This window comes from Cygnus olor, chromosome 6, assembly GCF_009769625.2.
Source record: "Cygnus olor isolate bCygOlo1 chromosome 6, bCygOlo1.pri.v2, whole genome shotgun sequence".
NCBI lineage: Eukaryota > Metazoa > Chordata > Aves > Anseriformes > Anatidae > Cygnus > Cygnus olor.
Window position 1 is genome coordinate 20264240 of NC_049174.1, and position 13621 is coordinate 20277860.

Sequence of the window (13621 nt, forward strand, 5' to 3'; positions counted from 1 at the left end):
AGCTGGTCTTGCTGAAGTTTCCCTCCACTATCATTTCTTGTCTGTAATGGTTGGTACAGAACAGGAAATCCAGAATATAAAGAGAACAGGGTAGAGAAGAAAGGGGAGCAATTATAGTACAGAATGGAGAAAAGGAATCCTAATAAAATGAACATATCCATGCTTCCTGAAAATATTCCAAAAGTCCTGGTCACACACAGTGCTGATCTTATTCCTCTGATCAGAAAATATACAGTAGACAATCCATGATACTTTACTGTTGGCATCCACTGCAGGGTAATATTTTTTCTAAGAACAGAACAAGTTCTTGTGCAATCGCTCTTGTGCCTCTGAAAGCACAAGTAATTGTGCCCTTGCTAAGAGGGGACTTACAAATGAAGTATCTTTGTTACTTACTATGGTAATGGCATTAAGCAGAGACTCATCAACAAGGAAAGTCTTTACATCCTGGTAGAAGTTGAGGAGCCTATTCAAACCAGCGGAGTGGGTTAGCACAGAGGGGAGCCTGCAAAACACTAGTCCTTTTAACCGTATTTGACTAAATTTAACATTGATTTGGAAAGAAGTAAGGACAAAATTATTCCCAAGGTACAAAGGCATGCTTTCCTGTAGTAGAAAAGCAACTGTGGTATGTTCCCATGTATTGAGAATGTAGGGATACTGCCAAAAGTATTTCTGGGATTCTGAACTGTGTTCGAGTTCAAAAGAAAAGCAAGAATGAGATGGATTTTGCATGACTTTGAGTTTGGCTGTAAACATGCTGGACACCTCTGTGACTTCCACTTCTCTATGTAACAACCTTAGTCTTTATTTCCTATAAAGATGAGGATGTGTAGGAAGGTACACTTTGGCACATCCAATACACCAAATAAAATATGAAATAATTGTAAGATGGAACTACTGTCATTATACGCACAGAAGACTTCTAGTGAATCCAAAGCTGTTTAAAGATGCTGAATGATCACCTCTAATATTAAGAAACGACATGCAGTTACTATACATTTCCTTAGGAATGGATGTGATTGCCCAATCATTTTGTTAAAATGCTAGCACTTAGTGTACTTTACTAAGGTAAGAGAAGAAAACTAATCTACCAGCCTGTTCACTGGGACTTGAATGAATATGTTACAGTTTGAGCACTGGCCCAGACTTTTGGGGAGTTACTACATCACCCCATTTACAAAATGGAGATGGATGCCATGTGTCCATGCAATAGAGTTTTGAGAGTCTGAGCTGAAGTTACATTTGGCTGTAATATCAAGCATTAGAAGCGTGCATCTACTCTTGTTTTGATTCAGCAGTCATTCTATCCATATGGTAGCTGATAACGTCACAGTTAGCAATACATTTTTCTTCTTCCAGATAGCATTGTTCAAAGTTCTATAGTGGATACCTGTCGGATCTCACAGCTAAGTTCTTATATAAGAATTCTCATACGCCAAACAGCTCAGTTCATGCTGGATGCTTGAACTACTTGCAAAAGTAGTACATACTATCCTAGTGGAAGCTTAACTATCCTCAATCTTAATGGTTCGTATACTCTTTATTTGGCAACATTAAGTTCTTAAAAAAACAGATAGTGATAATGAAAGGGGAACAGCTATTCAAAGAATAGTGATGAGTTTTCTCATGTGATGAGAAAACTGCTGCTAATCTGGACAGCAGTCCCAGCTGCTTTCTACATCTGCCTGGTCCAGGGGTACCACAGTTCACGACATCACTTCCTCAACATTCCCAAAGGACAAAATGTTGAACTTACTTCTTAAGCAATCTCAATTACTGATGTGTAAATGCTTTTCTGTAGTTGGCATATGGATTAGGTTGTCCTATATAATAACGGCTACGGGCACTGATCTCACTTGGAGAGATTCTCACTGTGAGAAACCACATATAAATATAAGACGGTAACATCTAAATGTTTTGACCAAATTAAGTATAAATTAAAATTAGATGAGAGGCAAATATAACCATAAAATAGCAAACCTTTCTAGTAGGAAGCAGCTCTTTCAAAGATACCTTAGGAGAGCAATAGTAATTAAAATGACTATTAATGGGTGTTAAAAGGGGAGGTAATCTTTCAAATGAGCCCAGAAATGAGACAGAAAGTTGCTAGATAAGTAGACACAGGAGGGTACCGATGCAATTTTAATTAAAGAAGGATCACATTCCACCTCTGAATTTTAGGATTTTTAAGTGGGGAGATTGCAAGAAGTTGCCTAAATATGGCATGAAATGCTGTTGTCATGCAGTTGTATGGAAGCCTTACTCTGTCCTATTTTGGAAAGAGTCAGAATAAGCTGCATATATTTCTCCATCTCTCAACAGAGCATTGGCACAGTACAAACTCTGGTTTTCCAGCCAGGTTCATATTGGTTGTTATGCAGTTTTTTCAGAGCATTAGTACTTCTGGTGAGACTTTAAACCCATTAGATAACTAGCCCTAATCAATTTATAAGTGTGTTTATGGCCAGCGTGCAAATCTGTCCCACCCAAACAAGGCTGCCTATCCTTTGCACCACAGTAGCATTTCCTGCCAGCTCTTCTCAAAGCTGTAACAAACTTCTCTGCAATTTCTCTGTTTTATTCCTTATGACAGATGTGTGGACACTTGCTTAGATACCTAAGGCCAAATTCCCGGCTCAGTTTTGTGCTGGATGCTTGGACTAGTTGCAGGAGTAGCACACACATTATTATGAAGCCTTAACAATCAGCAATCTCAGTGGTCACAGACAAGTGTGCTGGGAATTTCAGCAAGAAGGGCATCTGTTCTTCCTGGATATCTTACTTACTGGGTTTAAGAGACACTATTCTGAAATCTCATCATTGTTCATGGGGAGAGCCAATATGTCAAGAGTGTTAAAATTCAACTTAGGCACACCTCTAAGGAGTCTGTGAAGAGATCATGAAATTCCCAAGAAAATCATTCTCAGAATCAGCACTATCCTTTCCCCCTTTTTGAGTCTGGCAGTCTATAAACACACTGGATGAACTGCCTGGCAAGCGCACTAAGTCCTAACAGAACAAATAGTTACGTCATTCAAAGAAAAATCTGCTCTCTCAGTTTGTCATTTTTTTTTGTTGAAAAAAAAAAATCCCAAAAGTTGACTAGGGCAGGCCATAGGCAGAATTTGAACCAAATTCTTCAAAGCAAACTTTATATTGGCCTGAAATTAGTCTATTCTGAAACTGCGTTTAAATGCATATGTATATATATATGTATATGTATATATGTATATATTAAATTACATGTATATGTATTGGTTCTAGAAGTAAGCCTCTGTTAGGAACTGCTATTGAGCATACTTGCCTTTACTGAAAGACAAGAACTCTTCACAATCATTTGCTCCATGTTTAGACAATCATTTTGCTAGGACATGAGTGCAGAATAATTAGCTACCAATAACAAAAGATTAGTTTGGCACATCAGTTTTCTTTCATTTTTGGACAAAAAGTGATTCTGCTACACGTAAGTAAATGAGATGTGCAGCAGTGCTGTGCTGTGGCCCTACAAGGGATCTATTTCTGGACTAAAAATATCAGTCACTGATCTCCATGTAATGGATAATCAGTCAGGAATAAGTGTAAATGGTACCTGGACAGAATTAATAACAACATGGAGAGCACTGTTCATTCACATGGCAGTACAGCTGCAGAAGAAGGTTTAACAGGTGGAAGAATCTGGCCCACTGACTTCAATAAGAAGAAACCTATATAGCGCTAATGTACTTCACCAAAAGGAAACTGAGTATACTAGAATATCAACCATCGAATATTCCAAAATCTACAGCTTACCTAGGATGTATTTGTGGAGAACTGACTTCACCTTCCACTGTATGAAGTGTAACTGAGGACCACCATTCGAGACCTGGACTGAAGACTAATCCTATTTCAGGGATGCAGGAGACTCTCTGAATGAGTATAATTTCCTGAAAATTCCCCAGGACACATGAGCCAATTCCCCCTTGCAAATGCTGGGAAATTTAAATAGCTCACTCTTGGGTAGCTATGCCATTAAGGCTGGGCGCTGAGTCAGGGCTCCCTCACAAGGACTCACTAATGACACCACCTGCAACACCCATTTGAGTACAGACACTTCTTACTTTCAGGCCTGATGCAACCCTGAAGTGTGACTGTTAGTTCCCACTCCTGGGTTTTTGCAAACGGCATATCCATTACTGAGCCCTGTCTTGGGCTTCAAATTTGGAAATTAGGATTTGGAAATCACAAGACCTGTAAACAAGCAGCACACTGATTTGTCACTGACCATCCTCTGGCAGAATTACTAAAACAAAGCCCTTTTATGTATACCACAGTGAAGATTTGAATATTATCAGTAAAGTCAATATACATGCATCCATTCTAAATGGCAGTCTAAAAACTGTTGCCTCTTGCTCCATATTTGTGGCTTGGTTATGTGAATGATGTAGCAAGTTCTGGTCTAACAGCTTCCTGTACAGTATTTGCCTGATGACATTTCCACACTGTTTCCCCATCTCCACTGAAACAGTACTGAGAAGCCTCTGTTCCTTGATTTTGTTGATAAGAAGCAGTGTGTTTGAAGCTTTACCTTTTAAAAAATGTACTAATCAGTCCCCTGTTGGCTGTTCCGATAACCCTGAATCCAGAAGGCTACTGAGAACACCACCAACTCAAGCTGTACAGAGGAGAGTGTCATCTCCTGGCTCTATGATACAGGTTCAGATTGCCTCACAATTGCACTGGAAGTTTTTTCCTGCAACATCTAGCACTGCAAGCTCAAACCCAATTTCCTGTTTTTAATATCCCAAAATTTTTCTTATCACTATTGCTTTTCAATTTCTTTCTCCCACTCCCTCTGTGTCTGTAGGGTTACTCTTCCCCAGAAAACCTTACCTTAATATGTTTATTTTGCCAACATACCTAATCTTCTTAGGGCTCTCTGCAGGCTGTTTTATGTGGCAATCCATAGCCCCTCATACTGTGCATTAACTCTGAATTTCATGAAAGTAGGGCCAGTTTACCTCCAGGGTAATCTTTCAGTGCTTTTCATCTACTAGTTCTAAAACATTTTTTCAGACCTTTTTTTATTTTTTTATTTCAGTCTTGATTCCATCACATTTTTACTTTAGGACTGAACTAGGAGTCCACAAGCATGGGTTGCCTCTTACAGCCAGCCTCACTTGCTTCCTCTGTGCAAAGCAAAGCAAACCCTGTGGCTCCCCTGATGCACCAGCAGCAGCAGTCTGGGGAAATCCAGATATCTGCAAAGTGCTCAACCTCTGCCCCTCTAACACTTGCATAGCTAAGCTTCACAGGGCAGGTTCTAGGTGTTAATGAAAAATAAATGTAAAAGTAAAATAATCTTATTTGCATAAAGCAAATTAACCTGCATTTTCCTCACACAGATAGGTTTTGGATTACCAAAATTAATGGACAGCTGCTTAGCATTCAGTTTTCACAGAGCTGCGATCTCTGCATTTTACAGTGCAGAGGGAAGAGAAATCAGCAGCAAGAATTTCTGGACACCTCAGTTAGCCCAACATGCATTCCAGCTTCACACATATTACACATACCAATATACCTTTGACATCTCTTATACTTTTTAATATTGAGTGTGTTTACATTTTCAAACTCCGCAGTAAAATAAACATGCGAACTCTGTGGAAATCACATTACAACCATCCTGGATTCCTCTAAACCTGAGCACAAATTAGGATCCTATTCTATGAAATCCACTTAAGAAGGCAACCTACTGACAAAGGTAGGCAGTGTAAAATAAGTAAAAGGGGCAGGAATAGCATCATACAGAACAGGGCACAAAGAGGAACAAAAAACAGGATAAATTAGGGAAACAGCGATCCCCCATCCATGCTATCAGAGCCTGGACTACTGGTGTGGAGTGGAAATTCCTCTGTGCAAGCTCCCAGGCTCTGTCCATCACAGTGTGATGAGCTGAGTCACACCGAAATTTGCCCACTCAACACCTTTACACATTTGGATTCCTTCCACTCACCTCTTGTCCTGCAGGAGACTATGCTGGTCTCTCAAATGGCATTCTCTGTGGGCAACCACTGGGTTTTAGCTCTTCTGAAGCAGCACTGACCTCCTTCTGAGGCTTCTCCTTCTGAGATGGTGTTTCTTGTACAGAGGGTCTTTTACAGACTTAAAGGCAGTACACCAAGAAATTCTTGCTCTTTCTTATATTATCCTGTGCCACTTTCTGTACACACTGGCTCTTCCTGTACTATGTAAGTCACGGGGTACACATGGAGTAGGAAGCAAAAGACATTAGACATACAACTGGATAAACTCAAGAATAATTACATCTCTTAGTAAATCTCTTCAATAACAAGAATTTAAATGCTGTATTAAATGCACTGCAAGATTTGCTCTATATATTATAATAGAGACATATTAACTATTGCAGTAATTAGTTCTTTAAATACAATGCAAATCCCCAGGTTTACTTCTCTCCTAGAGACAAATCTTCTACCTGACATGGAGATTCCAACATAACTGGTAATTGTGTTATGAAAACTATTTCCTTAATTTTCTGCTGAAGTTGTGTGAATATTTTTATGCATTGCAACATTTGAGTAATTCTTCATAATGTTTTAATGCTGCACCAGAGGCTGCCTGACAGTGGAATTTTGTAAGGTCTACTTTTGTGACCGTATGAAAGAAATTCCAGCTCAGGCATTGCTACACATAACTAGTCTTTGTTTAAAAAACAAACCAAAACCAAACCAACCAACCAAAAAAAACCAACCAAACAAACAAAACAAAAAGACAACCCCCCAGCCACGCACCTATAAGCCTTTACCCCACTTCCTCTTAACAGCAGTGAAAAAAAAGCACAGAATCCTATCATAAATAAGCAAGCAGATTTGGTCTACTCTGTAATGGCAGAGGTCTGAAAGATGCAGGTTCCTTGGCAAAATCAACAGCTTTTTCTCAGGAGAACCACTGTACAACAGTGGCCCTCTTCTCTCACTTCCAGAAGAGGCAAGTAGTTGGTGCTTTACTGACTGACAGTCTAACCTGAAACATCCAAACGAATGTCTATTTAAAAAAAAACTCTGACCACTTGTACTGAAAAAAGACAGCTTTTCTGAAGTGGCTCAAGCTGGTATTTCAGAAATGATAACGTTCAAAATTTTACATTTGAAATCTTAGCAAAATGCCTTATTTTTATTTTTTGTAGTAATTTTAATTTTTATTTTATATAGAGAGAACTTGCTCTTCTGACACTTACTGTTACAAACTGTCTCAACCAAGAAATACCAGAAAATACCGCAGTGATGACCTCAGCAAAAACATACTTTATCTGCTCTAGAAATGCTGGCATCTGCAGTGTGGATGACAATCCTTGATCTAACAGAAAGGAAAAATGTCATTTGCATTTCATGAAAAAGAGAAGGCAAGTGACAGTAGATTCCTAATACTTATGTTTATTATGAAAGTGTCTCCAAATTTAAATAGCCCACAATACTGATTGGTTCCAGAGACTTTATGAGGGATAATTATTTTCCATATTAAAAACAAACAAACAAAACCAAACCAACCAAGTTAAACACAAAATAACTCCCAAAGTTCTACACAATAGCTATACATAAAAGGACTTTCAGCTAGCTAGCACATCACTGTGTCTGGGACAGTGGAGCTCCTACACATCACTGCATTTCTGAAAGAGTTGCTCAAGCACAGGATTGTCATGAAAACACAGGTGAAATAGTGTCATTTGCCTCACCCTGACTTGCAACAGGCAGTCAACATGCACAATACGTATGAGAGCTCGTCTATGGATCTACTTAAATCCCGGGACTGCAAGAAGCTGAATTTCAACAGAAGAAGATGTGAAACGTGTTTCATTACACAGATCATTTTAGGTCATGTAAGACAATCTTGTTGGTCTTTCATTGTCACAGCTCCAAAACATCAATTCATAGTATTTCCTCCATTTTTCAAATTGAAAGCAGTTTCAAAAACAGAATTCTGTACAGACATACTCAAACACTGTGTTTTCATTGCAACTACTATCAGAAATCTTTACAATTTAAAGGCTACACATATACGCCACTTTTCCAAACTTGCAGTAGTGTTTTTCAAAAAGAAAAGAAATAAAGAATAAGGTTGTCTTACTGAAGTTCCCATTAGGTCCCTGTTCCAAATCAAAACCAGTCAAAACAAGTAATACAAACTGGTTTTGCTTTATGGTTTAAAGGCAACTGTAGTTTGCAAAACACTGAAGTTAGGCCTAATAGGTTTTACATTACAGGAAGGGTAAAAAGTATTGAATAGCTCCTCTTGCACAAATGTCACAAGTAGTAGACAGTAGGAGACATACAAAAATGGGTTGTAGCAAATAGATTAAAAAAATACCAAAGCATCAACTGTAGAAAACCAATAATAGCCCATATTTCTCTGAGAATACAGAAGGCTGCAGTAATGAAAAGATGAATGTAACAGGTATTAGGCTTCCTACTAGAATAGGCTGCGTAAAACACGCAGCATCTAAATCAACTCGTGTTGATCATCATTGACATTTGCTGCAGGGTAACAGCTTTTGCCATTGTGTTCTGTTCAGAACTAGAACGTGATTTTCACTCAAAACAGATACAGATTTAAAACAAGAATCATTTTACCATAAGCAAAGCTTTAGTGCATGTACTTGGGTCTCAGAAAAAGGATTTGGCATCAGCAATCACACAGACTGGTTCCAGGCTGAAACAGGAGCACCTGAAGGTGTGACACCCATTTCAGTTCTGCTGGAATCATTAAATAAATAACACATATAAAAACTACAAAATGGCAACAAGGAAACAGCATGGGACACTTTGGTATTTTAGAACTAGCACTATTTAACAGTGATCAAGATCCAAACGACTCCAATATCCACCCTTGTTGTTTGATCAGATATTTCTACCAATTTCTGCAATGTTTAAGTGTTTTTTTTTTAATGGAAAAAAAAAAAACACAAACAAACCAGCAACATATTTTTCTTTTGGTATGAAAAATGCCAATATGAAAAGCAGTAAACAAAAGGAGACCTGAATCTTATTTTACTATATTCTGGGCTGGCTAGGGAGAGAAGACAAATTCTTACTACTTACTAATAAACTCTACACATCATTTCCTCATTTTCCTACTTCAACATCTCAACCACTGTGTTGTGTACTGTACTATAAAAAGGGAGCATAGAATTTGAAGACAAATAGGTTATAGAATACAAACCCTCATTTCTAAAATGACTAAAATGACAATTCTACAAAAGGTACGAATATACAGAACTTTCTAAGATATCGCATTTACCATGAGCCATGCGAATCATTTTAATAAATTTTCAGGAATGTGTGCGATTATCCTCTAAATACTTAATGGCCTCCAAAAGCACCTTGCAAAGCTCTTCAGCAGAGAAGCAAACAAATTCAATTAAAAAGGAAATAGTTGCATGACATTCTCTCTGCAGAGTGGAAGAAGCCAAAGTTTTGACATCCATTGGTTAAAGCAATAAATCAAAGCACACTGCCAAGTACGATCACTAAAATACTTGGTCCTTCTCAGTAAAGACAGAAAAAATGTGTGAATTTTTCATCACCATTAAAAATTGTAGCTTGAAAGTTTAGTGATTGTTCAGCAAGTTAATTAAGTACTTGACACTTCTTTAGTCTTACCCCTTTTCCACAAACGTGCCTTTTGAATCTCTGACCTTGCCTATTTTCCAGACATATCTGTATTAAGTTTATCCTAGGCTGCTAAGAATGGACTCCAAAAAGCCTAGTTTATGGGAGATAAATAAGTTACTGGACATCAGTGGAATCTTGGTAACTGTTTACATGCTTTAGTGAGTAATAGACACAACTTATTTTAAATGTCAAAGGAAGAGTTTCAATCCAAGTTACATTATTTAACAGTGGGGGTACACTAAGAATCTACATATCCAGAAATGGTCCAGCCAATTCAAGGGTTGTAACCTTGACTGAACGTCTGAATCAACGCTCTACAGCACAACTGGAGAGGACCAACAGGGACCAAAGGTCTCCTGTATCTTGTTTGAGGACTGTTCATGAGAACTGCTTTCTTTCCTGATATCGATGATATCACAGCACTATAGGTGTACACCAAAAGTTGAGAGCAACATTCTGTCCCCACATATGACAAAATATTTACCAGAATGCCATTTTTATAACTATCTTTGCAGAAGGGAAACGGTCCAGTAGAGGTAGAAATCAACATTATGAAAGAGATGTGTTTTAGCTATTCACCGAGAGGGTGGTCGGGCACTGGAGCAGGCTTCCCAGTGCAGTGGTCACAGCACCGAGCCTGCTGGAGTTCAAAAAGCATTTGGACAATGCTCTTGGACACATGGTCTGATTTTTAGGTAGACCTGTGTAGAACCAGGAGTTAGACTTGATGATCTTAGTGGGACCCTTCCAACTCAGGGTATTCTATAATTTTATGATTCTAAGCTGTAACTCTCAAGAACTTTCTCAGCAGGTCAGATTTCAGAACTAACAATGCTTATTCAATATATGCCACTACAATTTTCTTTTAAAACCTTAGTATAATATTCACAGTAATTAGTAACAAGTGCCACTTCAAATACTGTGGATGGGATACCTTCTATTGCAATCATGGTATCTTCACATGTATAGCTGGCCTTGCAGATAACTGTATGAAATCAGGGTCACAGGAGACAGATTAGAAAAATCAGAGGCAAATAAGCTTTTAGGGGAGAAGGAGATTTGAATAAGACTCTCTTGCTCCCTCATATATGCTCAGGGACATATAAGCTTTGAAGCTGCTGAATTACAAGGTGCCTGGATTTTTCAAAGGATGCTCTGTAAAACAGACAGTTTTCCTCACACGATTTAGAAGTTTTCAGTTTTCTTACCTTTATTTGCTACTAAAAGGTAGTACTATTTTCATTCTTGCCATTCTGTCTTTACTTTCAGCACATCCTTTGCTAACATGCATATGGTCCCTATGGGTAATAAAGGTTTCAGAAGTTTTCAAGAGTCATGACTAGAATGGAACGAATCGCAGTGTTTCAAAAAAAGAGAAGTGGCAACAAAACTTTCTTCAGTGGAGTCTGTATGCATTAGAGCCTTTAAACATGTTTCATGATGCTAGAAATCATCTATGTTTTGCTATTTGCATAGGGTGGAAGGAATAAGAAATACTTCCTGGCCTAGGCTTCCAGCTGAACACAGCACTCCAGTCCCTTTCTATATAGAAGACACACTGTTACATTTTTTCCTGGTTTATTCCTCCCTTTTTTTTTTCATTTTTTTTTCTTTTTCTTTTTTTTTTTTTTAAATATATATATAAGTCTTTGGTCTACAAGCACATTGGTTCTGTGTGCACATACACAATACTGTTGAACTGTAGGTTGCATAGAGTCTGTTGCCCAAGAACCTTGCCTACTTTTGGCACTGCTGTCACAAATCACAGAAAAGTGTCCTCCAAGAGTTGTATGATCCTTAGCATCCTACATCGAACTATGATCTAGGAACTGGAAGAAGTGTTATATATGTATATATATATTACGTTAAAAGAGAATGTTAGTTTTAGGTGTTATTTTGTCTTCTTTGCAACACAGTTTGTAAATATTGGATGAAATAGGAGAGCAAAATTATTTAACAGACACACCCCCTTTTTTTTATAAAGGTGACAAAATACTGCTGAGCCTTCGAAGTTTGTTGTGAATTACGTTAAGTGAATTTTGCTCAAGTTTTCATGCATTTAAAATAAACTACTTCTAGTAATGTATGACATTGTGCCTTTTCTCTCTGCAGCCTACCAAAAAAGTGGCAATAATTATAAGAATGATACCTAGACTGAACTGTGTTTGAGGAAGCAATGACTTTTCATCTGCTGTTTTTTCAATTACATATCTGCTCTCATCCATCTTAATTTGCAAGAACAGTTTCAGGAGTGAGTACTGGATTCACAATGGTGCACTTGAACAAATATCTTTCAACATGGAATCTCTTCAAAAAGCTGAAATCTATAGAGGCCAAAAATTGCAAGACAAAAAAACCCCAACAAAAAAAAATAAAAAAACAATACAAGAATGAGCGTATCTTAACCATTAACATAAATGCTTTTGGGTATTTGCACAACCAATCAAATCTACTTCTAATGCAATTAACCACCAATTTTGAATTTTAGCTTATGCTAAAATAACATCTCACAAAGACAACAGTTCTTTTTCCCCAAATTGCTAATTGACCATATTACCTACTATTTAAAATATCAATCTAGTGTTTTAAAACTTTCTGTTGGAGAAACGGCCACTGTGAATTGATAGGCAATTTCAAAACCAGCACTCTAAAACACAAAGATAGCAAAAATATCTGAAGCAGAACTAGAATATGTAAAGCTATGTTCTATCTTTTGTAATTAACAAATCAAGCAACTATTACTTATAGCAGACTCAGCAAAAGCAACAGGGATGGACCGAAGAGATCTGAGCGTGATGCTCTCCACCACTGTGAAAAAAGTTTGAGAAAGGGTATTCCCTTTTGTTCAGAAGTTCCCAGAAAGAATACAAAATAAATAATATTTTAAAGACAGTACAAGTGAAAATACTGCTCCCATTGTGTCAATTACATACACATACAGCATGCCTACGTATACAGAATGATGTGTTGTCTTCATTCACAAACAGGAAATATGGCAGTGCACTATCTGAATGCTTTTATACTCCTAATTTTTTCTGATGCTGAGATATATGAAGAAACCGCATTCACAACTTATAATTTACTTCCATAGCAAACAGTTCATTCTGTTCGTGTCTCATGACACCCAAGGATTAATGCTCCTCTGAGCAAGTGCCACCAGTAATATACCCGTTTGTCCCATTGGCACCACCGGTCCCATTAGTGGTGATAGTGCTGTGCGGGGTCTTTGAGCGAGGTACTGTTTCTTCCTCATCTGAGCTTGATTCAATGTCACTTCGGTCATCCTTTGCTACCTGTAGCATATGAAGAAGAAGCAAGCAGTAGATAATTTTAAGGAAAGAACTGAGCTTTTTGGTTCAAGCTGGAATCAGAGAATTCAAACAGTTTTCAGTTAGAGCTTTGAAAGCAGTATCAGCTCTGGCACATTCTCTGCCTTTGCCTGCCTGCACAACTTCAAACACAGCTGCCTGTACACACACCCTCTGCATGCAGAGGCAGGGTGAGAACTGTGCCCTGATGCATTAAAGGTATTATGTCAAAGGGAGAGTACAGGGTTCAAGGCAAAGGGTGGTGCCCCAACTAAAGGTAACCACAGTCCAAGCTCCCTAGTTCAACCTAGTCCGTGTCCTTCTGCCCTCCTACTACAACTCCATTTTCTTTGTCTTCCAGACATGGGGAGGCTCATAACTGACACTGGGATTCCCATACTTCCTTTGGGGTGCTTTTCTTTGATCTGACAATGCCAGAATAAATAGTAAGTATTCACCCTAACATCTCCCCCCTCACCTCCCACATGGCTCCCAGGAGCTGTGCTGTGGGCTGGCAGTAGGAGGTAGGAGTACTGGCCTAAACGCACCTCACTGCACCAGTCTCTGATCTCTGAGACGTGGTGAGAACAGTGCTCGGAAACACCCGACGTAGTCCAGTCCCTAGCACAGGAACCCCACATGTACTTG

The 13621-nt window shown here is 38.4% G+C and overlaps 1 protein-coding gene across 5 annotated transcripts in view; it reads right to left on the bottom strand.

The window, feature by feature from the left end:
• Positions 1-7421: 7421 nt before the first annotated feature.
• The window catches only part of CERS6 (ceramide synthase 6), a 127157-nt gene continuing 120957 nt past the window's right edge, over positions 7422-13621 (bottom strand). For all 5 annotated transcript variants that reach the window (XM_040562368.1, XM_040562369.1, XM_040562371.1 and 2 more), the window contains one exon: positions 7422-12958. In XM_040562368.1, the coding sequence (XP_040418302.1) occupies positions 12797-12958 (162 nt within the window). In that variant the 3' untranslated portion in view covers positions 7422-12796. The remainder of the gene's footprint in view (positions 12959-13621) is intronic.